Here is a 25,390-nt window from a genome sequence, read left to right as displayed (position 1 = left end):
TCAGTATTTTTGGAGTTAACACATTACCACCTAGTTACTAAGGAAAGAGAATGGTTTATCGGTATTACATAGCAAGAGGTAGTACTTAGTAGGCACAGGTTCAACAGGAGGTGGTAGCTGTCAGTACACAGATTGATTCTTGATGGCAGAATTTACATTTTTATAAAACTTGCCCACAAGTTTTTTTTTTGTTTTTTGTTTTTTTGTTTTTGTTTTTTTTTTTTGTAAATATGCTTCAGTTGGGTTCTGTCTAAATATGATCTTGAAACTAGTAGAAGTTACTCTGCTATATTTTATGGTAGTTGGTTTTGATCAATGCATAGTTACATAGCCATGTGTAAATTAATCTCAGTTTTTAGACTCTTCATTTGGGGTGGCTCTTGAAAAGAGGCATTACATGTTAGAGGTACTAAACCTTAGGCATGGTTCCGCTAAACTCAAGATACTTAGAAAACTGGAGGCTGTATAAAACATGACAATTTGAGAAAAAACACTTTCAGTTTTATTCTGTATTATATTTTTACTGAGAGCACTGACTTACTTGCTTCTAATGTCCACTCAAAGATGTTTTGTTCCAGAGTTCAGTGGCTAAGAGTGTACACTGCCCTCAGAGAGGACTAGAGGTTCTCAGCACTGATGGTAGGCAGCTCACAGCTGCCTGTAACTCCAGCTCCCATGTCGTCTTCTAGATGCTGAGCGGCTGCACTCACGTGTACATACCCACATACAGACATAGTCGTATACACATAATTTAGAATATAAAAATAAATTTAAAATACTTTGTTTCTAGCATATGAAAATTGTTGTACATAAGAGCTGGTGAGATTGCTCAGTGGGAAAGACATTGCCTCTAAAGCCTGGCCACCAGTTAAATCCCCAGATCCTACATAAAGGTAGAGGGAAAGAAGACTGTTCAGAACTGTCCTCTGATCTCAGCACTCATACCCACATACATATGCACATATATGTGCAGACCTACACACACACACAGTCAATAGAATTTTCAAAAATATTTTACTCAGTAACATTAAGGCTCCATAGTAGTCTAGTAGTGACTTTCTTTCTAGTCTTCTAAAGAGGCTAGCCTAGGGCTGGAGATGGCTTGTGGCTAGAAGCATTTGCTTTGCCACACAACCATGAAGACCCACATTTGGGTCTCAGCTCCCATATAATACCCACTGTTAGTGATTTCATACCCTGTAGTCTTGCACCATGGGGGTAGAGGCAGGATGATCACTAGGGCCTGCTGGCTGCTAGCCTCACCAAAAATCATGAGTTCCAGGTTCAAGGAGAGATCATGCCTCAAAAGAATATGGTGGGTAGTGGTGAAGATGGATGCCTGATGCTCCCCTCTGGCTATTGCACTTATGTGCCCACATAAAGGTGTGTTTATACCGCCCCCCAAACACACATACACAACAAGAACCAGGAAAAAAGTTTCACAGAAGTTACACCCACCAATACTAAGACTGAATTATAGGCAGTTACAGTTACATACATCTGTATTACCAGCACTCAGGAGACAGAAGCAAGAGGATTACAGTTCAAGGACAGCTCTGAATATAATAGACACTGCCTCAGAAAGTTATGTGTCTCTTAATTCTGTCACTGTGAATATAAGATATTGATTGTCCTGTAGTGTGCACTTTCCAAGGCTTGAACATAGTAAAGGAAAAAATAGTGATAGATGTGTGTGTGGTGTCTTTAAGGGGTGGTGATGTTGAACTCTCGCTTAGTTGTTGCTGACTAACATAGTTTTCTTTCCCAGTAGTTTTCTATCATTTTTGTTTTTTACTGTTTAACATTCTGTTTTATAAACAAAATCTGAAAGGAAAATGAAAAGAAAAGGAACACTCAATATGTTTGAAGAGTGAATAATACAAAATTTAAGTGTGGTTTTAAAATTCCAAATCTAGTTGACCCATTGGCTCTTAAGATGCTTAATTAAGATGACAATGGAAGAAAAATGCTTGAGAGATATGATTTCTATTTATATTCATTTTGTTACACAATTTGCGTACTCGATGTATAGTAAAATATTAAAATGAGCAAGCTCACTAATGGGAGTGAACATGGCTGATAACATCTGAATAGTCCTTGGGGATAGAAAAAGTGAAAACTCTAATAACTGAGTCACTAGTAACCAGTGTTAACTGTCACTTGAGAAGCCATTTTATGAAGGTTTGTTTTAAAGTTTATGGTATTTAGGGGGAAGGGGGGGGAAATGTAAAGTTCTGTTATTTTTCCTTCATGTTAGATCCATCTCTGCTGTGGAGACCAGTCACTTGGCAGCACAGAAATCCCTTTGAATGGATTGCTGAAGAAGGGCAGTACAGAAATTAACCAGCATCCAGTCACAGTTGAGGGGGCTTTTACCCTTGACCCTCCCAACCGAGCCAAGCAGAAACTCGCGCCTGTTCCTCTGGAGCTGGCGCCGACTGTGGGAGTGTCAGTGGCCCTGCAGAGAGAAGGCATCGATTCCCAGGCAGGTGGTGACTCTGCTTTCATTCATCAGTTTCCCAGTGCCACTCCTGCTCCTTGTACCTTCGTAGAATTCCTTGGCGTACAAGGATTTTATTCTTCACTGGTGCCCTGCATTTTTCTGTACCTTCTTCAGAAAGCGAGGTGACTCTGCTTGGCAGTTTGTGACTGTTTTTGGGGCCTTGGCCTTTGGGACAGTCTTCTGTAGTGGAAACCATGTCTTCCTGCTCCTAGATGGTCGCTATTTACTGTGTCGGAAGGCCGCTGGTGGGGGAGGACGTGTGGTTTGGAGCCTGCAGTGGTGCCTTTTTTGCTGGACATAGCCCCAGCCAAAGCATGATCCTTGATGCTTTTGTGCTTTCTCTCCTTGACCATTTTTTTTTTTTTCCTGTTCTGTGCTTTCTTTTCTTCCTTCCTCTCCTTTTTCTTTTTTAAATTTACCTGAATGTCTATCTGTATAAAAAGCTTAACTATCTTGTTCTTTCAAAGAATTTATATGTAGGTTACAAATTAAAGCTAGGAAAATTGAGATGAGAGTTTAAAAGGTGCGCACTTGTAAAGAGAAGAGGGTGGAGAGGGAGTGGGACAAAGGAGTGGAAGAACCCAGATATCTGGGCGTGCTGCCATTGCACTGAGTGTGTAGGAATAACTTCCCAGGGCTGCATGCAGGGCTCTTTTCCTCAAATACACCTTCTTAGCCATTAGGGTGCATTTTGGTACTCAGCTCTGAGTATTATGTTTCCTTCCTGTTCATCTTCCTTTTTCTGGTCCTAGATGCTTTAAGGAAATTTGCAAATTATGAAGAAAAAAATAGACTAGGAATGTCCAGACTGGGAAAGGAAGCATGTACTTTTCTAAAAAGCAACACCAAGTTTTTTTTTTTTTTTTTTTGCTTAATTATGAAGGAAAGTATTTTGCAAATTACACTTTACTTTTAAAAATTGTTTTTAGTCTTTAATTGAATTAAAGACCCAGAATGGACATGAGCCTGAGCATTCAAAGAAGAGAGTTTTAACCCCCATAAAGGAGAAGACACTCACTGAGCCAAAATCTCCAAGTGTGTCCCCCATCCCACCTCAAAACCAGACACCTCCAACCAAAGATGACGCGACAGAAAGTGAAGTGGAAAGTCTGCAGTATGATAAGGAGCCCAAGCAAAACGCGAAGGGTAAGATGCTCTTCCCCACACATGGACGGTGCTGGGATCTGCACTCACATAGTAAACGTCTGAGAACATTCGTGGATGGCCCAGGGAAAATTGCAGAAACACGTTTGGGAATCAAAAATGTGGATGTGTCAAATTTCCGATTTAATGTCACTTCAGTCTACTAAACTTTTAAATGAGGTTTGCTAAATCTCTTTTATATTTTCAGTAGTCTTCAAAGGAAATGAAAGATAGCTATCTTTTGAGTAGATTTCTTATTCTGAAATTTTAGAGAATAGAATCATTAACGGCTTCGTATAGTAAATTCTATAATAAGAGTTTGAGACTATATCTAGTTTTCTTTTCTTAGATTGATTTTATTTCTAATTATGTGTAGTTGTTTGAGGATGTGTCTGTACATGAGTGCAGCTGCCCATAGAGGTCAGAGGCATCATATCCCCCAAGAGTTACAGACACTTGGCAGTGGGTACTGGGAGTCAAACTTTGATCTGCAAAAGCAGTATGTTCTCTTAATCATCACTGAGCTCCCTCTCCAGCACCATATATATATCTGCTTTCACAAAGATGCTCCATCCATTGCTAGGGCTCTACAGTTATAACCAGTGGTGTAAGCAAGCAGTGTGGACTAGCAGTTAAATATCTGGAGTGTAAGTTTACCTCCATCACTTAGTAACTATATGATTTTTTCACTCATTAAGCATTTCTGGTCCATAAGGATTGAACTACATATTTCTTGCCTTTCTAAGATGTAACTTTTGTTGACCAATTTTATACATGCAAGTAACTCCAATTAGTTTATAAAATGCTAAAATTATATGTACAGCAAATCTGTACGGATCCCTCCTGGAACCAAGTCACCACCTGCCAGCTTTAGTCAGACATTGTTGCTTCGGATCTGTTTGGTTTGAGGTTTTACAGTATGTGTTGGGAGTAACTTGGCTCCCACTGTGAAACCCAAGGTGACCTTAAACTTGTGATTCTCTTGTCTCAGCCCTTAAGGCTGGAATCCCAGGAGTGTTGTACCGTGCCTCACACCAAACCTTTTCTTTATGTAGTTCTAGAATAGGAATTAGGCAGTGTAGAACAAACCACTTTTTAAAATGACCATGATAGGCTCATGTCATATGTTCACAAGCAGACCTGTCCATTTCTGTGACTGAAGGGTTGTGTGATGACAGCCATAATTTTCCCTTAATGTTTACATAGGCATTGGTTCCATCTCTGCCCCACTGGCCCAGCCGGTGGCAGCCTCGGGTGCATCAGAAATGGTGACATCAGGACAGAGGATTGCTGTTCCAGCAACATCGCATCACTTCTGCTTCTCAATAGACTTGAGAAGCATCCATGGCTTGGAAATCAGCTTTCCAGTCAATTGCATATTAAGGTGTGGTTTGACTTTGTTCTGGGAAAATGCCTTTCCTCTTTAAGGTGGTGCAGAGAAACTTTACCAAAGAAAATGTAGCTGTCATGAAGCCAGTGGCCTGAAAGGCAGTAAAATATCCTGATGACTAGATTTGAACCAGAGTGGCTCTGGGAGTGGGGGAGTACCAGGCTTACTTACGTATTCTGGTGTAATAGTTACAGGAATTTATAATCATTTATTGATACTACCATTTAACATGCAATTTTGGTTGTGTGTTTTCTGGAAAGAGAGGCACTACAGGTCAAAATTGTGGTTTTGTATCTGATTTTTCTCTAAGACTATATATTACAGTAGGTAGGCTGGGGGGGGGGAGGTGAGGGAGGGTGGGAAGAGGCAAGGAAGGTGGGGGAACTGTAGATGGAATGTAAAATGAAATCAAAAATTAAAAAATGGAGACAAAGACTGTATTACAATGGATGCTGTATTCCTAACACCTGTATCCTATAGCTGTGAATATAAAAACCTTACCTAATGAACTTGAAATGAAATGTCTCCTGTTCAATAGAAAGAATTACTGTATATAATCAGTTACATGGCTTTATACAACACTGTGTTTTAGGGCTGCATATTTGTGGTCATTGCAGACTGTGATAGACACTAAATCCATACTAGAGGCATATTGAGTTCAGCTGCAGAAGTCAAGTTGAACTTGAATGTGATTTTTCATTTGACTCTTTCAAGTTGTTTCTGCATCTTCCATACTTGGGTATGAATGATGCACAGAAGCAGAGATCCAACCCTGGGTGTGGTGTCACTGAATGAAAGTCTTTCCACCTCTGCTCAGTTCTGCAGTTGACATTCAGAATGCTTGGGGTTATTACTAAGATGTGCCTATTGAGACACAGAAGACTGGCAGAAGATTGTCTCACAAACACAGCTTTTCTCGAAGGGTTTGTTTTCTCTGTTGTAGAAATAGAATTATTACTTACAGGTTTTCTTTGCTGTTTGTTTTTTGACTTTTTACACCCTTTGCTGCCTTAAGATCTTTGATGCTGCAGCAGAGTATGGTCTTAGTACACCCAAAGAGGATGCTGGCCAGGAGCATGGAAATAGGTACAGCCTCAGATTAGATGCTGTGAGAGGGAGCCTTAAACAGTCCCATTTAGAAAATTTTCTGTTATACATTTTATCGTTAGGACCATTTGTTTAATGGTTAACTGCCCATATTACATTAATGATGTATCTGGTATTACAGTACATAAGAGAAATTAATCAATTTAGGAGGGTGACAGATTCTCAAATTAGCCAGTACATAAAGGAGAATACTTCATTTGTTAAAGAGGGAAATAATATTGTAAACAGAAAACACTTGGTTGTGACATATTGGCACTTGACATGGAGTTACTAGATGCTGGACTGGCGTTTGTTTAATTGAAAACACTTTTTAGAGTAGTGAACATTAGTTTATTCAGTCTGACAAGTTTATATCATTATGCTCTACATATGCAAACATGTTACCGAATTTATGAGATAAAACTTGTGTTTGAAAGTGGAACCTGCAGGTGTATTTGGATATTTTTCTTCTAATTCCTAAATGCTATAGTGGGATGGTAGGAGTTGAAATTGTAGGGCATGAACTTTGAGATAATTTGCTTCAGTGGCCCAATAATTGTATAGGACTAGGGTGATATACAGAATATAGTTTTTTGTAGGAAAAGCAGTTTTTTACTAGTTGAGTTTAAATTTGATTATAGTTTCATATATGGATAACAAGGTGAAATAGAGAATGGCATGATGAAATTTCAGCAAGCATTACGGTATCTGTAAATTTGTGTTTAAATTCAGAGACGTTATAAAGCAGTTAGGCTTCTTATATTTAATCTCATGTGGTTTATATGATGAAAAGAAGAAATTGTGTGTGTCACTCATTGGGCATATACAGAATAGATTTGATCTCTTTTATCTTGAATCTCTGTTCAAAGTGTCCTTTTGGCATTGCCTAAGGGCAACAGTTCTCAACCTGTGGGCCATAACCTCTTTTCAGGTTGAAGGACCCTTTTGTAGGAGTCACATATCAGATATCCTGCACTATCAAATATTTACATTATGATTCATAAGAGCAAAATTACAGTTATGAAGTATCAATAAAATAATTTTATGGTTGGTGTCACCACAACATGAGGAGCTGCATTAAAGGGTCAAAGCATTAGGAAGCTTGAGAACCACTGGCGTAAGGGCTTTTTAGCCCATAAATAATAGGACATTATATAAAGGAAGCTAGGTCAATAATTCTATATATCAAGCATTTCTTGAGTGCCTACTATATGGCAGAAATTGCTTGTTCTTAGGAATGCTAAGACAAAAAGGATATGCTTTAAATAAGTCACTCACAGGCCAGTATCCCTATTTTATCTTAACTATATTTGCTCATACTGTATACTTTAAAAACACCTGGCCTTCTATATCATCTATAGACTAAACCATAGATTTTGTGTTTCCTACATTCTAGGTACTCCTACCCATTCTTCGGCAGTGCGGCTCCTATTATGACTAACCCTCCTGTAGAAGTTCGGAAAAACATGGAAGTCTTTCTTCCCCAGTCTTACTGTGCATTTGATTTTGCAACTATGCCTCACCAGCTGCAAGACACCTTCCTACGGTAAGGTATAGACCCTTGTAAATGAGATGACCTCATGGCATGAGTTTATACAGACCCAAACCTACAGTAGCGCCTGCACTTGGGAATCAATGAATTTACTGATGTCAGCAACATCTGTCCTGTTGAAGAGCCTAACATGGTTTATTGTAAGTCCCAGCTCAGGTGTCAGAAGTGTTACAGTAATCTAAGGAATGAGAGAGCTCGAAGGGAGCAAGACTATTTAGGTTTGATTCTTGAGCCACCAAGCATAGTATATTTTCTTCATTTTTATTTTAGTTACGGGAAATAGATTTTTTTCCAAGGAACATTAGGCCTATGAAATGTTCTTTTCTCAGAGTATCATAGCCCAGATTTTCATGTTCTTAAAGGAGAATGAGGGTTAGCCCCAGATTCTGTAATGACTTATATGAAAAACAGTGCTCAAAGAGTTTCTTTATTGCTTAGAGATACAAGCACAAGTATTTGTTCTCTGGGAGCTGAGCCTTTAACTGTTGTGTTGGATAATTTCCCAGGTAGCAAACATCTAACTATAGGAAGGCATTCAAAGACTGCTGTTGGGAAAGGACTGCTTCAGAGCTGATAATGTGGGCATGACTTCTCTCCTTAGGATCCCACTGCTGGTTGAACTATGGCACAAAGATAAAATGAGTAAGGACCTACTCCTTGGGATTGCAAGAGTCCAGCTCTCTAACATCTTGTCTGCAGAAAAGACTCGATTTCTGGGTGCTAATGGTGAACACTGTTGGCGTCAGACTTATAGCGAGAGTGTGCCTGTTATGGCAGCACAGGGGTAAGCCTTGCACAGCACTGGTTCACTTTGCCTCTCATTCTTTTGATGAATCTAGCTAAGAAACCACACCCTTAGGCCCTTGTGTCTTCTTTCTGGCTGCTTTTCTTTGACCTGAGGGTGAGTTTATTGTGGTTTGCTTATTAGCTTTTTGATGCCCATTTACTTAAAGTATTAGAGTTTTTGTGGCTATAATATCATGATTCTTATTTAGACTGCGTAGTTGGTGATCCTTTCTACCTTTAGCCTGAGAATTGTACTTTTCATTTATTTATATTTCATGAAAGGGAGTGTGTGTGTGTGTTCTTTCTCTCCTGCCACCTGTGAGATATAAGGATTGAACTCTATAAATGGAGTTCTTAATTGAACTAGATAATAAAAAGCCCGAGTCAGATACAGAGGGAAATGCTTAGAGCTCAGAGAGAAGGAGCAAGCCACAGTACACCTTACCTCCTTAGTGTCTCAGCAGACAAGAGAGTGACTTCCTGCTTCTCCTTGTTCCTTCTATCCTGTCTGTCTGTACAAACCTCCAAACCTCTGTGGTTAGCTGGTGGCAGGCTCCATTCTCTGACCCTCAGACAGGCTTTATTTGTGCAAGCAAGATATCACCACAGAACTCAGGTTGTCGGGCCTGTGTTTAGAGCCTCTCTAAACCATCTCACTGGCCCTAGCCTATGTGTGTATGTGGGTCTGATTATATAGGTATGTGTACCATGTGTGGAGACCAGAAGATGACATCAGAGTCTTTGGGTCTGGAGTTACAGGTTCTTGTGAACTACCTGACCTGGGTGCTGGGAACCAAACTTGGGTCTTGCAGGAGTAGCAAGTGTTCTTTGACAGTTGAGCCATTTCTCCAGCCCTTTAGTTGGATGATTTTAAAAAGGAGCTATTATTTGCTGTGATGTTGGCTTTTGTTTATTATTTGTGATGCTGGGGTCTTGTCCAGGGTTTTGTGCACATTGAGCTGAGGCTCTGCTGCCGAGCTCCAGACCAGTTATTAGAATCTGTGGTTTGAGCTCATTATTTTAAGTTTATAGTATATTTTGTGTTATTTTTCATTAGAAATGCTGTGCTCTTTTTTTTTTTGTTGTGGTCGTCATTACATAACATACTTAAGGAAATTAACTGTTAAAAATGTCAAAATTCTCCTAAGTTTTATAATATCATCTAGGTAAAAACAATGCAGCAAGTCTACTCCTCAAGCAGTGTTTTTTTTTTTCCACTTGAAAACTATTTTTAAATTTACCTGAAACTTAAAGGCTGAGAATGATATAAATGTTAGTTTTCAGTAACAATTTTTAAGTTATATTATCACTCATGACTTGGGATGTAGCGGTGATAAAACACTTGTCTGGTAGTCACAGATTCCTGGTTTTGGGCACCAGCACCTACAAGAGAATAGCAAGAGTGCTCTGGTTGTTTTTTGTCAACTTAACATGACCTAGAGCTGTCTTGGAAGAAGGACTTTGAAATTAAGAATTGCCTTGATCAGAAAGGTCTTTGGGCATATCTGTGTGTCACTGTCATAATTGCTAACTAATATGAGAGCCCACTGTGGGTGATACTATCTCTATTGAGTATATAAGCCTGAGACAGAAAGGTCTTGAAAGCAGCATTTCACCTTGGTATTTTTTTGAGTTCTTGCCTCGATTTACCTCAGCAATGGACTGTAATCTATTAGCCAAACAAACCCTTTCCTATTTGAGTTGCTTTGGGTTATTTTATCATAGAAGCAAAAAGCAAACTACTATAATATTTCTTTTACTTGAACTTTATTACTACAGTAAAAACGTGTTCATACTTTAATCATTGAAAATTCTCAAATTATCTTTTTTGAATTAACAATAAAAATTGAAGTTCAAGTTAATATTATATACCATTTATCCTCAAAATAAAAACCTAGTGAGAATGTAGAAAGAAACAAGATTCAGCAAAAATCTAAAAGTACCACTAAAAATTTCCCTATACTTTTATCCACCCAGAGTCACAGTCAGAGATGGGAAGGGTTGGAAAAGCTTTCTGCACTTTGTGGTTATGGGACAGTGCCTGGAGAATCCGTTATCTATTGACAGAGAGACTTTTATTTCATTCTTGTTACAGAAAAAAAAAAAAAAAATCTCTTAAAGCCCAGCATTCTTGTCCTGTATCATAAGAAGAAGCATTCTTGTTCTGTATCATAAGAAGAATATAATCAAGTCAATGGTGTTGAAGCTGTTTAATATTTTTGTAGACAGGGAAGTTTTAAATTCATGTGAGAACTTCAGTTGTGTTGAAGCCTTTTTTCTGACATAGTAGTGTTTCACTTAAACATCTTTCCTTTAACCTTGTGTGTGCTGTGGCATACATGTGGAGGTCAGAAGACCACTTTGTGGAGTTGGGATTCAGTTCAGGTCGTCAGGCTTAGTAGTAAAGTGCCTGTATCCACTGGCCATCTTGCTGGCCCAAGTACTTCATTTTACTTCATTAGAAAAAGTGTGAAGCTGGAAGAAAAAAAAAAAATGTGGACTTGTTTAACTAAAGATCAGTTAATTATGAGAGATCTGTTTGTTAAAGTTTTGTTTTTAGACAATATTATGTTTCTTAGTTGCTAAAATGTTCTTTTCCTTGAATGTTTTGTTTTTGTTAATAAGTAATACAGTTCTTTGATACAGAAGATGATAATTGTGGATAAAATAGTATATAATTGTCTTACTTTCATAAATTATCTTAAAGCATTGCTTAGATTAAGGAAAAGATTAACGTGTGTATTCATTCCAGAAAGGAGGCAAATTTTGAATAACTTAACAAGGGGGGTATATTTCACTGTAAAATGCAATAAGTGTATTTCAGAGGCAGTAAAAACTACATTATTGTGGTGGGTGTGGTTCTGTGGAAGAACCAGCATGCTTAAAGGCAACAAAACAAAACTAAGAAAAAAACCCTCACATTTAAAAATTGATGTGTGTGACATGAGAACTGCACTCCTAATTCTAACAAGAAAAGGTAGAACTGTCAGTGTGCATGCTTGTACATCTACAAAGGAACAGAGAATAGGACATAAGTGCAGTGTGGCTGCTCACCCCTTTATCCCAGCATGCAGGAGGCAGAGGCAGAGGCAGGCCGACCTTTGTGAGTTTGAGGCTGGCCTTGCCTACACCCATAACGGGTCCTAGGCCAGCCAAGGCTAGTAAATATCCATTATCAATAATTATTTGTGGGCTGTCCCACTTTTTATTTCACCGTTTTATTTTTCAGAACAAGTACACAACTGTTCAGGTAAGTTTTACTAAATGTAAATATTAAGATACTGTGTTGATCAATTAAAAGCACACATTTGAGAGGCCATGGAGGCTGGTCCAGTTTGAGCAGCAAGAATAGGTTGCAAAAAAATGTTACTCCTGCATACTATAGGCTAGGGAGTGGAATGAAAAGTTTCTGTGAACTTGAAGATAATTCCCATTTCATTTGTAGGTTAAATAACAGGATAGTGGATCTTTCTTACACGATGACTCTGGAAGACTATGGCTTAGTGAAAATGCGTGAGATCTTTGTATCTGATTCGTCTCAGGTAAATAACATCTGTCATCAGATTCCCTAACCAGGAATGAAGGTGTATATGGATGTCACACACACTTCTCTTTCATGTGGTAGGGTTTGTCTGCTGTGCAGCAGAAGCCATCTTCTCCTCTTCCAGCTTCTTGTCCTTCTGAGATCCAGGTGGAACCTCGAGAGACCTTGGAGTACAAGGCTGCACTTGAGCTAGAGATGTGGAAAGAGATGCAGGAAGACATATTTGAAAGCCAGGTAGGTCGGAATTGAGCTGGTGGTCTTGGGTTCTATAAGCAGGTGAGAAAGTCATGTGTAGCAAGCCAGTAAGCAGCTTCCCTGTTTGTGGCTGGAGAGAGGGTTCACCATTAAGAGCTCAGGGATGACACCATCCACAATGGGTGGGGGTCTTCCATACCACTCACTCTACAGGCGTGTGTGCAGCCAAATCTTATGCAGGCATTTTCTTAACTGAGGTTCCCTCCTCTCAGATGACTTCAGCCTGTGTCAAATTGAAGTAAAACCATCTAGCCCAGAGAATACTTTGCCCAGGCATGCATGTAGTACACAGACAAGCATGCAGACAGAACATACATGTACATTAAAAAGAAAAAAGAATAGACCAGAATGTTTTAAATGACATTTGTAATCAGTGTTAGTTCCTAAACCGAAAACCTCTTTTGCTTATTTGAAATATTTGTCATTTTCAAGTGACTATGTCTTTCTTTATAGCTAAAGCAGAAAGAATTGGCTCATATGCAAGCTCTTGCAGAAGAATGGAAGAAAAGGGACCGGGAAAGAGAGTCATTAGTGAAGAAAAAGGTAAAGAAAAGGCTGTGTAAAAACAGAGAGGAAAGAGAGAACATTTCTGATAGCTTCTAGGTGCACTGCAGAGTCTTTGGAAGGAATACACTTTTTAGTTCCCAGCAGGAGTCAGACAGATGAGTAACTATTGAGCCTTGAGCAAAGCCAAAAGAAAAAGACACTTTAAAGTCTCCATTCCTATGAAATGGTCCTGCACATGTCTTAAATATTGTCTTCATTTGCTTTTGAGCTTTGTATAATAAGTATTATGGTAGAACTCATATATTGCATATTAATTGAATTCAAGAGTGCTGGGCAGTAGGTTAATGTGTTGAAGTTTTTACTTTAAGACAAGCTCATTTCTTCCTTGGACCATTTCTTTTTATGCTATTGAGTTTTTTAAATTTTAAGTTTGAAAATTTCTCAACTTAGTTCATTATTTGATTTCATAAAATTGCCACAGTGGGACAAATCCAGCGTGTGCCCTTGCTCTCCTCATAGAAATTGGTTTCAGTATCATGGGGTTAAAATGAAGACATCATCCATACCAACTAGGACATAGTGCAGGTAGGCACACATGGCTAACATGCACATGGCCTCATGTTCAATCCTGAGTATTGCAAAACACAGGGCAGAAAAACTTTAGGCGGAGGTGACCTGAAAAAGGAGGTCAGAGGGGGCCAGGAAGGCACTCTCTCTTTCTGGCGTGACTCGGACAGGAAAGGATCGGGTTGAATTTCCTGGTGTTCATCTGTCTAGGTTGTAAGTTATTTCTCCCTGAATAAACATCTATTCGGCCTATTTGTTTATCCTGATCCTTATTTACCGCAATATTTACGGTAAGTTTTGATTTGCTCTTATTTTGGTGGTAAAGATTTTTTTTTTCAGTTGAAATTTTTATTGTTTTCCATACTGCCATTTCTAGCATCTGAGCTTGAGTTTATAAGGCCAGAGCTACTTAGTAACTCTTGAGAAAGCTGACTCTGAGGCTGGAGATGTGGCTGTGTTAGAGCACCTACGTAGCAGGCACACAGAGTCCTGGGTTCCATCTCTAATACCACAAATAATGAAATTGGAAATAAATGCAAGTAGATCTTAATGCTGTCTTGTATCCCTCACATTCAAATGCAGATATGGCATCATCTCTTTTTCCTAAGTACATTTTTGAAAGTAAATAGTAAATATTTCATTTTGTCTTAAAGTGCTCTATTTTGGAAGTATCTTATGTCCTGGGAAGCACTAATATGTGATTTGTCTTAAAAAGCTTGTAGACTACAGTAAAATCAAGTGTGTGTTGTGTGTGCGGGGGTACCTTTGAGAAGTTTACTGTGTTGTCTTGAACATGAAAAGATCTTTTTCTTCTTCTTCCTCTTCCTCTTCCTCTTCCTCCTCCTCCTCCTCCTACTTCTTCCTCCTCCTTCTTCCTCCTTCTTCTTCTTCCTTCTTCTTCTTCGTCTTAGGTAGCTGAATACAGTATTCTGGAAGGCAAACTTCAAAAAGCCCTCTCTGAGCTAGAGAACCGAGAGCAGCAGCTTGCCAGTGCGGAAATGGAGGTATTGCATCTCTCTGATCTTGATTCCCTGGGTTGTGGAGTCCATCCCTTATCGATTGTTGTCTGCATAATGAGACAGGCATTGCATGGATGCTATGTTTCAAACATTGAGACAGTGTATTAGGATGCTAGGATCCAGCAAAAGAACCACATCACTGAACCATTTTGAATAAGAATTTTTAGTGTTTTCACTGCCTGGAGAAGAGCAAGTGGGGCATGTTCAGGGGTATATAAACCTGAAAAGGGAAAAGAATATCCCTCCTATTCGTTAAAGGTTTGGTCCCACAGAGGCAAGAGTACAGCCTGGGCTGCATAGCACAAAGAAAAAAAAAAAAATTAGATCCCAAGACACATGGAAATTTGTTTTAACATTATACATAGTTAACAGTACATTAGGTCTTAACTAAATTGGACTTATCTATAAAATACAAATGTGTAATTCACATAAATTAAACTTGTAAGCATATAAAACATATTGTTTATATGTTCCTTCTCTAACTGTAATGTTTAAGATCTTATTGATAAATACTGTGACTTTATCATTTACATTGGTGGAGTTTTTAAATGAGTTAGGTGTATTTATGTCTAATACCTAAAGAGGACATGAATTAAGTTTTCAGGTGGTGGAGGGAGGCCAGGGGATAGCCTTGAGTTGTTCTTAGGAACGAATCCTACAGGCTAGTAAGCAGGCTAGGCTTGCTGTAGAGCTCCAGGGTCTGCCATGTCCTTCTCCCCAGCACTGGGAACACAGTGTGCACTGCTGTGCTTTCATACGTGGCTTCTGGGGTTATATTCAGGTCACTGTGCTGAGGAGGCAAGTACTTTGTGGACTAAACCATCACCTTAATTCTGTTTATAAGTGTGCTGACATTGACTAATCCAAGACTAGAAGATGAACAGCATCAGGCAGCTCCTGACCTGCTAGCCTCCTAACAATGCTTTTCCTTTCAGCTTCAGAGAGAGAGAAAGGAACTGCAGTCAGAACGGGAGCGGAACCTTCAAGAACTTCAGGACTCTATCCGCAGGGCCAAAGATGACTGTGTTCACCAAGTGGGGCTGGAGAGGCTGAAGCTGAAGCAGCTGGAAGAGGACAAGCACCGGCTTCAGCAGCAGGTGCTTGAATTGTCTGGGTTGGAGATGCTTCACGAACCAAGGGATGAAACCCACTGTGGTTTGGACTCCTGCATTCATTGCAGAGATTTCAATTGAAGTGGGATTTATTTATTTATTTATTTATTTTTTTAAGCTAAAGCTAAGGACTATATTAGTATAGTATACCTGTAGAATTCCAGGTAACTTAAAAGCTTTTTCTGTAAATATCTTTTTAGCAATGTAGACAGTCATTAGGATTATAATGCTAGAAGTACATCCAAATAATCCAGTATTTTCTAGAAGCTACATTTTGTAAGACAAGTGTCTGCCTTCTTCTTGTGCCCATCCCTCCAGACAGTTAATTCCTCATAGCCAGGTCACTTAGGTGGAATGGGCATCTTCATGTCCACATTTGCTGAACTGTACCTACTTCAACACTGTTGTTCTTAACTTTGAATATCCTCTTCTCTACTATTGCCTCGCCCCGCCCCGAACACAGGCATACCTTCCTCCACCCTCTGGCCTCCTGTGCTGTCATGCAGCCCTTCTCTTTTCCCTTGTCTGCTCATTAAGCTTGTTCCAAGCTCAGGGCTTGCTTCTTCTCTGCTTCCACAGTTACAGTCAAGACCTTTTATCTGCCCTCTAGTCCTCTACTTCAGAATGCTGTTTTGATATCCTTATGTGGACATTTTAAAGGCACGTTAAACCAGTCTTCCCATTGTACTTACCTTGTTTCTCTAAGTGTCATTTGTGTGGATGACAGGCCATCTGAACTCGTGTTGCAGCCAGGTGGTTTTGAAAATTGGGAGGCATGGCACTCTTGAAAACCTTCCCATGCCTTTTCACCATTCATAGGGTGGTGCTGAGGGTCACTAACCCCACAGCCTGTGATAGTTTTACCCATCTGTCTGCCTGACATCATTTCCCACTTACAAATATTTCCAGGTCCAACTCAAGCTTATGCTGAATGTCCTTCTGTAATACCACTTCCCTTTTCTTTTTCTTTATAATGCACCAGTTCTTCTTTTCATTTAATGATCATTCAGTCAGTTTCAGATTGTTGCTCCATAAAAACTGTTTGGGTTATAGCTGTCCTGGAGCCCAGCCTGGGTGTCAGCAGTGATAGGGACTCAATAAATATTTTTAGAAAAGGGAGGGAAAAGATCAGACTGTTTAAAATTCAGCTTATCTTTCTTGAAAAATTTTAGTGTAGATTAGATGTGTATGATGAATGCTTCAGGGCCTTCTGTCCTGAGTAGTTTCCATAGTAGCCCAAGGTTCTGTCACCCACATTGTTTATACATGGTTGTAAATGTTAATTTGGTTGTCACTGGGGGTCTCATTTAACATACATGAGTGGGCATTATCATGGGACTTGCCAGTAGTAGTGCTTTTCTTTCAGCTCAAGGTTTAGTCATCTAGAGCAAAGCCATCACGGAGTCAAGGGAGTGCTTGAGACACTCACCTTCATCCCCTTTCTCCTCCACGCCATCCCAAGATGGGGTCACTGACTCATAGTTCTATAGCAAGAGCCTTGGTGAGAAATGGTATTTTGGAAAAGGCACAGTTTTAATCAGGAGAGAGACAGATGAATTTTCCAGTTAGCTCAAGGAGCAAAGTCCTTGTATGTGCATGTCACATTTTAGGCATAAGAGAAATTTGGGGCCATTACACTGAAAAAGTTTTATATATTAAATATGCCATTCTAATTAGACTGGTAGAAGTGACAGTTAAACACAAAGAGTACTGATGAAGACAAAAAGTATCTATATTCAAATATGTAAAATCAGGCACCGGAACACAGTGATAGATGACTTCCCAAAGACAGAGTTCACTATGCCCTAACAGCTTTTACCTTCTCAACTGGATTATAATGGCAATTGCTTATTGTCTTTGAATGGTGAAGAACCAAATATACTATTAGCATATTTCTTGCTTAAAATATAAAAGTGGGGACTAGGAAGTTGGTTTGGTCAGAGAAGGTGCTTGCCGAACAAACATCTGGACCTGAGTTGGGATCCAAGCAGCCATGTAAAAATCTGGGCATGATGACACACATCTGTAATCCCAGCACTGGGAAGCAGAGACAGGAGGCTCCCTGGGGCTTGCTACCCAGCCCATCAGTCAGTCTGTGAGCGGTCCGGGTTCAACGAGACAGAGACTTCCTTTCAGAGTAGAAGGTGGAGAGTAGGTGAGTGAGATGCTGATGTTGACTTCCAGCAGCCACACACACACACGTGTGTGTACAGACACACACATGCACACAAAGCAAAGGTGTTTTAAAGAGTGAGATTTACTTCAGAATGGTTTCTGCTGATTTTTATGTGGGAACTTGTCAGTCAGGTAGGGAGCAGCAGCAGCTTCTAAAGGTTACAAAAGTGTTTCATAGCTTACAGAGCCACTGTGCTTAGCTAGTTGAACATTTTTCTGCCCTCTGTTATGTACTTAATTAAGCTGCCCACTCCCCTCCCCCCAGTAACTTCGGAGGTTACTGAGAGCCAGTTGTGCAGGGTGAGGAGCCTCTGCTCCTGATTAGCCCCTTGGGTCTTTGGCATTCCTTCAGGAGTTCAGCCCTTTGATCCTTGATTTTTTTTTTTTTTTTTTTTTTTTTTTTTTTTCTTCCTGTTACTCAGTTTGTTGAATTCTCAAGCACTGACCATTTTTTTTCCCCTCCATTTGTGTGTTTTCCAAATGTTCTGCCGCGACATGTTTTGGGATAATAATGACACTGTTGATCAAGTTGTACAGTGTAAAGATTGGCTCATGATTGCTTTCAAACAGCTACTTGTTATAATGGCTCTAATATACTTTCTCTTTACCTACAGCTTAATGATGCTGAAAAAAAGTATAAAATTTTGGAAAAAGAGTTCCACCAGTTCAAGGATCAACAAAGCAACAAACCAGAAATACGACTGCAATCGGAAATAAATCTCCTCACCCTGGAAAAGGTACCTATGTCAATTCCTGTCAGCATAACCAGCTCCAGTGACCAACTTAAAAAGCCACTAATAATCTGTGCGTCTATATTTCTAGAGTGCTGTCCGCAGAGACTGCAAGGTGTGTGACATGGGTTCAATTGGTTGTGCTTGGCCTGAATAGAATGTTGAGTTGTGAACGAACTGACCACTATAGGAATAAAAGAATTAAAAAGCTGTCAGGGCTGGGCAGTGCTGGCACACACCTTGAATCCTAACCCCTGGGAGGCAGAGGCAGGTGGGTCTGAGAGTTCCAGGCCAGCCAGGGCTGCACAGAGAAACTGCCTCAAAGGTGAAAGAACCAGATTTAAAATGTGAGTTGGTGTGTTTAGAACCAAGGTACAGCCAGTGTCCTGTCCCAGTTTACTCAAGGTGCCCCTGCTGTTGCCACGTCTGGATCTCAGATCCTGTTTCTAGTGCTGATCTTTCAGTGTTGTGGTGGTCGCTGTGACAGCTCTGTTTCTCGACTTTCTGGACTCAATGTCCTGCACAGGAGCACTCACTTAGAGCAGAGATTCCCTAGCCTTTAGCTTAGAGAAGGCATTTTCATTCTGCTTTGTTTTCTGTGGTTCAGATATAGTCATGCCTGCCATTCTAAGGGCATTCCCCCATAAACAGAATGTGCAGTGGTTAGGCATTGCTGAGTATGACGTCAGGACACTAAGATGACACAGTGGTAGAAAGAGCCTGTCTGTTGTTACCCAGCCTGATGACCTGTGTTCAAGCTCTAGGAAGGTCAGAAGTGCCTACTGCAAGCTTTCCTTTGGCTTCCACATGTGGGTTCTGGTATTCACGTTCGAGTGCATATGCATGTGTGCGCGCATGCGCGCATACACACAGACAATTTTATAAGATTGAGCTTTACTTTGTGTGTGTGTGTGTGTTTGTATGAGTGTATACCATGAATGTACAGGTACCCACAGAAATCAGAGAGCATCTGATCCCTTAGAACTGGAGTTAAAGGTGCTAGGAACTGAACTCAGGTCCTCTGGAAGAGCTGCAAGTGCTCTTAACTGCTGAGCCATCTCTTAGCCCCATAAAATATTTTTTAAAAAGTGTGAATATCCAACAGCCATCCAAAGGTGGGCATATGCGTTGAGATCTGAGAAGAGGAGGAAACAGCAGTGCAGAGAGCTGTGAGAGTTGTCCAGGGAGCCCTTCAGAGGTACTGAGATGAGAATTAGAATTCACAGACTGCCAGCCTAGAGTATAATGTGTACCAGGTAGGTTTAAAACACTGGCTTTTAAAGCCATGGCAAGGGAGTTAGTTTTGCTCTGAGATGTGCATAATGGCGGTTACCTATCTTGAACACAACCGTTCCACATTCTGACTTGGCCACTTACTTGTGTCACAGTTGGTAACTTCTTTTATTTCTTTCATGTTTTTTAAGCAGGGGTAATAAAATGAACAAAACACTTAGCATAGAATCTGGGGCATTTTCTCTTTCATTTAAACTTTAACATTGCTGTTACTTTTTACGTTATGTTTTATGTTTGTAAGTAAAATTGACAAGTTTAAAATTGGATGAGGGATAGAATGCAAGCAGAAGGATACATGGGCCATGTAGAGGGTATAAGCTAATTTTTTTTCTTCTAGTTTCTTCATCAGTCTTTTGTGTGTGTGTGGTCGATAAGTGAATAAAAATTTAATTGATGATGAAAGAGTAAAACCCTCAGTAAAGCTACATTACTGTAGAAAGATTGTTTTATCTACAGAGTTCATTGAAATGGAGAGTTTGTGACTAGCCAATGTTTGAGTAGCTTCCTGTTTTTATTTGTGAATTAAGTAGAATAAATGATTTTATTTAAAATGGAAAAATATTTTTAAAAAACAAACAAAAGTAAACAATGGGCTACTTACTAAAGAGTTTTAAGCAGTAGAATAATGGATCTTTACATTCTTTGAAAAGAAATCCAACTAGTGTTTAAAGAGGATACGAACAGATCTAATGTGGTGGCCCATGCTTTTAATCTCAGTACTCAAGAGGCAGAGGCAGGTGGATCTCGTTGAGTTTGAGGCCAACCTGATCTACAGAGTGAGTTCAAGGACAGCCAGAGTTACATAGTTGAACCTTTTTTCTTTTTCTTTTTTAAAAAAGTATATGACCTGCCTCTTTAAAGAAAGACCCCGATATAAAATATTATTGATTAGATAACTGATGGCTTAAAAATAAATTAGAAGTAGGCAAGATGGCTCAGTAGGTATGAATACATGCTACCAAGCTCTACAGCCTGAGTTGGACCCTTGGAACCCTGTGGAAGGAGAGAGCCTAGTCTCCAAAGTTGCCTTCATACATACACCCCTTCCCCAAAACCTACTCATCAAGGAATGAAACAAAGACAGTGACATCTTGATGATGATTCTCACATCTCAGTTATCTCAAAAACAAAACTCAGTCTCACCCACTAACAACTTTCATACAGTGCTGCTTTTTTTTCTTTAAAAAATAATTTTGTATTTATTTGTGTGTGTGGATCTTAAAAGATCCTCCATAAAAATAAAACTCAAGTTACTTTTAAGCTTCATTTTGCCTGTTATACTTACTGGTTAATGAGTCTTATTCTTTTCATTAAGTATACCAGGAATGTATGCTGGGTGGAGGTGGTGCATGCCTTGAGTCCCAGCACTCTGAAGACAGGTGGATCTCTGCATTTGAGGCCATCCTGGCCTACAGAATGAGGTCCAGGACAGGCTCCAAAGCTACTCAGAAACACGAAAAACAGGAGTACCAGGAATGAATTGAGAGAAATGGTCTTGTGAACTGTGTCTAGCAGAACAAAGGCATGCTTCCATCATGTTTTCAGTGTACAGAAAAACAACTTTTTAGCTTTTTTGGAAATGCCTTGTAAGTCTTTTGGGAACCAGAAGAGGGCAGTGTCTTACTCTGAAACAGTAACAGATAAGGGCATGGAAATCCGGCCTTGAGACAGTGTTAGATAAGGCTCGCCAGTCCTTACCAGTGTCCAGGGAAGAGCTTGGCTTGTTGTTTCTTTGTCTAAAAAAGAAAAGAAAGTCAGTATTGTAGCTGTGGATGACCTTGAATTTATAGAGATCTGCCTTCTGTTGCTCTGTTAGTGTTGGGATTAAAGGTGTATGACACCTTGCCTACTTACCTGTTCTGAATATAACATATGTATCCATTTTCATCAAAGGAGTCTAAAATTAACACAAAGATGAACTTTTACCAAGTAATTCTTGATTTCTTTTGTTATTACAAAATTCAGTTGTGTGTGTGTGTGTGTGTGTGTGTATGTATTTTAATTTAATTTTACTATTGTATATGTGTGCAGGCACCTGAATGCCATGGTGCATATGTGGATGTCAGAAGAAAACTTTCGGGACTTGGTTCTCTCCCATCCACTGTGAGCTCCAGGGTCTCGGTCTCAACTTTATCATGGTTGTGCTGCAAGCACTTCTACCCTCTGAGCCACCTCACAGCACCCCTACCCGCTTCTCACTGTTTTGAAACCCGGTCTTACCTTAAGGCGGCCTAGCACCCTCTTCATAGCCTCAATTCACCCCAAACTTGGAGTAATCATCTGGGTGCCGAAATTACAGATGGCAGTCATGGCACCTGAGCTAGTGAGTTTTCCTTCACATAGAAGGAATTCTTTACATAGTTTTAAAATTGTTGACTTTCAAAACTAAAATATGGAAAGCATATATTTTAGTAGGGCATACAGAGTTTGAAAAATCAACCTAATAAAAGAATGTCAACATTTTTAATCATGCTAAAATTTGTGTCACATTTAAGAATATTTTGGTATCTAGTGTGTCACCACTCTTAGGAAAAATAGGAAAGATGACAGAGAGTGAAAGCAAGCATGTTTTCCTTTGGGTGCTTCACTTTTAAACACTGCCGCTTGGTTTCAGAGATGACTTGGAGTAGTAGTAAATGACCATGACTAATCTAATGTAAAGGAAACCATTTGGTGTTCCATATGTAGTAGATTAAAGACAGCTTCATATAGAGGTAAAATCTGAGGTGAACTTTATGATTTAGGCAAGCAGAAGAGAAAACAAGAATAGAATTGGTAGGTCAGGAAGCTGGGTGAAGAGGGTTGCCGGGCACAGGGGCACAACAAACATGGCTGGGCACTGGGGCTTCCTGTGAAGAATTCTGAAAAAGTAGGTTGAGCAAGAAGTACAGAAATTACATTTTGGATCCTAGGAAAATAACTGTAGTAAATTTTTCAGTAGAGAGTGATTTGGTAGCAGTTTGTAGAACTTGCAGACATTTAAAACTTGGATGATCTGAGACCTTTTATAGGATGATCTGAGACCTTTTATAGTCAAAGTGAGAAGAGATTTTGGGCTGCACAAAGGACAATAGAAATAGAAAAGGAAAATCTGTATTCAAGGGACAGATAGGTAGTTCCTTGTGAGGAGTTAGACCTGGGAATGGACTAAGACAAAGAGAATGCTGTGCCTTTGATAGGGTAATCAGGAAAAATGTCTTCTGCATTCTTAGTCCTAAGCGATCTTGTTTCAGGGGCATTTAACTTAGCTTATGGTATGTCACTTCAGTCATGCAACAATTAAAACCTAAATAAAAATACAAGTACAAGCCAGGGATGGTAGTGCACACCTGTAGTGCTAGCACTGTTAGTGCAAGAGGTCAAGAATTCAAGGTCAGTTGGTGCCAGAAATCACTAACAGTAAGGACTTTTTCGTTGGCTTTTGTTCACCCTGAAATTAACAATTTGAAAATTTGTGTGTTCTAGAGATAGATGCACATATAGACACACCTCAGCATGATGGCCACCTAACCAACACCTGAATAAAAGGCAATGTAAACAGACATGCTAACTTGGAAGGGGAGGGGAATGTCACTGGGTCCCACCCTAAACAAAGAACAGTAGGTACCAAGAGAGTGATGAGAAAGGGGAGAGAGCTCTTCCTAGGGATGATCCCTAAGTTGGTTTTTCAATACAAAGTGGTCAGCCCTAGAACATATACATACAAGCAACACTAAATGGATTCAGCTGATTGTCTTGGCATGTTTATATGCGTACATACATACATAATACATATATTTCTAAACAATAATAAAGAAAAAAAGAGGTCCTGAGTTTGAGAGGGAGTGGGGGGGGGGCAGAGGCATGGGATCAGTTAGAGGGAGAAAAGGGAAGAGAGAAGTATTATAATTATATTTTAGTTTTAGTAAATAATTAAATAAAACCCAAACATTTTGGCTACATGAATTCTAGAAATTGGGTCCATATAATTTTTTTTTTTAGAATTATAAGCATCATATCCTTAGGAAAAATGTTAGGGATTATTGATAGGAATGGATTTGTGCCTCAGATTTACAAGTTTTGGGGAGTAAAACTATTACATGCATAATGACACATGTGTTTTAAATTAGTGTGTAAAACTATAAAAGTATAAATTATTTTTATGTTTATGCAAAACTGATAGAATTGCCTAGTTCTCACTGTTGGAGTAGGTCCATCAGGCCTCATCCTTGGTCTGGTCCAGACCTTGTTCAGGCCCCATATGCATGCTCTCAGAGGCTGTCTCTGCTCCTCTGAGGTATGGCTTGTTGTTAAATTACCAAGTGAAGTATATGAATCATTGGGCACAAGTGGAGGGATTATCTCCAGTAATCTCAGCAATATCATTCAGCTCAAGATGCTTGAGTCTAGTTGTGAAATGTCAACACATCTGAATCCAAGCACTAGGGATTTGTAAAGCACAAAGACCTTCACTCCAAGTAGTCATATATAACTGCAGAGAATGTTCTGGTCCTTTGTGACGGGGACTTGGCAGTTTGCTTTTCTTGTCATTTGATTTTGCTCTGAATCTTCTAACATTAGACTTTTATAATGTCTTCATTTTTGTTTTTCTCCTAAAACATTAGAAGTCGTATGTATGGGAAAAACTAAACTTGAGTTTTAAAAAAATCATCTAGTTCAGAGTAGCAGTGTTTTACTGTAATTCAAGCAGATTATTACATTATCACTTAATAGTAAAACTGTCTGCTGGCTACATGAATTTGCTTGGTACATGATTTTAAGTACTGAGTGAGTACATTCCAGAACATAGCCAAGTTGGCTTTGGTTCATGTACAACAGATTGCCTGCTGCAAGCATAAATAACCAGATTTTTAATTTAATCACTTTAGTGTTTTTCTTTATATATTTCAGGGAAGATAGAAAATAAAAGTGAGATGTGTGTTATTGAGGAACATTATTTTTTTCTTCCTCTGGGGTTTATTTTAACATTCTTAAAATATTTTTACATTTTTGACTTTGCATCTCTTAGTAATTTGCTTTCTGATAAAACAGTGCACCATTTCCAGGGCTCTATAGTTTTGCCAAAAGTTAAGAAAGTATCTCCCCAGCTCTTCTTATTACAAGACAGAATTCCACCTAGTCATGGGCCTCACAAGGAAAATCAGCCTACTGCCAGCTAACACGGAATGTTAACAGTTAGAGCTGTCTTTTGTTAAAAAATGAATGTATTTTTCACTCTGTGTAATATACACATTTAAATACATTTATAGTAACTGTCTGGAGGTTAAGACTAATTCAGTTCTTTTTAGTCTAGCCTGCAAGGCAATAAAAATAATACTATATTTTAAACAAGAAAATGTTCATGTGCCATAATATTTATAGTAAATTATGTAACAGCTTTAGACTATGTCATATGTCACGCTATATAAACTCTTTTCTTAAGCCCGACTCTTTGTATATATTATCTTTCAGTGATTGCACACAGTGGGATAGTGTTTCACTTGATATGATTTTAATCACTGTTAGGTTGAACTTGAAAGAAAGTTGGAATCTGCAACCAAGTCTAAACTGCATTACAAGCAGCAGTGGGGACGAGCTTTGAAGGAACTTGCCAGACTTAAGCAGGTATGTGATTGAGAGTAGACTCTGTCTCCCCTCACTGTTTGTAAGTTTCCAGTTTGACATTGTGAGTTAGAAGTCTGCAGTGGCCTCTCCAGTGCTGTGGTCCAAGATCAAGGCTGTTTGGGT

The 25,390-nt window shown here is 39.3% G+C and overlaps 1 protein-coding gene across 2 annotated transcripts in view; it reads left to right on the top strand.

Moving 5' to 3' along the window:
• Positions 1 to 25,390, top strand: part of Cep120 (centrosomal protein 120) — a 57,445-nt gene that overhangs the window by 13,549 nt on the left and 18,506 nt on the right. For both annotated transcript variants that reach the window (XM_051201157.1, XM_051201158.1), the window contains 12 exons: positions 2,258 to 2,485; positions 3,433 to 3,649; positions 4,853 to 5,030; positions 7,519 to 7,668; positions 8,276 to 8,458; positions 11,906 to 12,002; positions 12,086 to 12,238; positions 12,713 to 12,802; positions 14,245 to 14,337; positions 15,288 to 15,449; positions 18,254 to 18,376; positions 25,169 to 25,267. In XM_051201157.1, coding sequence (XP_051057114.1) covers positions 2,258 to 2,485; positions 3,433 to 3,649; positions 4,853 to 5,030; positions 7,519 to 7,668; positions 8,276 to 8,458; positions 11,906 to 12,002; positions 12,086 to 12,238; positions 12,713 to 12,802; positions 14,245 to 14,337; positions 15,288 to 15,449; positions 18,254 to 18,376; positions 25,169 to 25,267 — 1,773 coding nt within the window. The remainder of the gene's footprint in view (positions 1 to 2,257; positions 2,486 to 3,432; positions 3,650 to 4,852; positions 5,031 to 7,518; positions 7,669 to 8,275; positions 8,459 to 11,905; positions 12,003 to 12,085; positions 12,239 to 12,712; positions 12,803 to 14,244; positions 14,338 to 15,287; positions 15,450 to 18,253; positions 18,377 to 25,168; positions 25,268 to 25,390) is intronic.

The sequence above is a fragment of the Phodopus roborovskii genome, unplaced genomic scaffold (assembly GCF_943737965.1).
Source record: "Phodopus roborovskii unplaced genomic scaffold, PHOROB, whole genome shotgun sequence".
Taxonomy (NCBI): Eukaryota; Metazoa; Chordata; class Mammalia; order Rodentia; family Cricetidae; genus Phodopus; species Phodopus roborovskii.
Note: the sequence above shows the minus strand (reverse complement) of the source record. Positions and strands in the feature narration are given on the sequence as shown.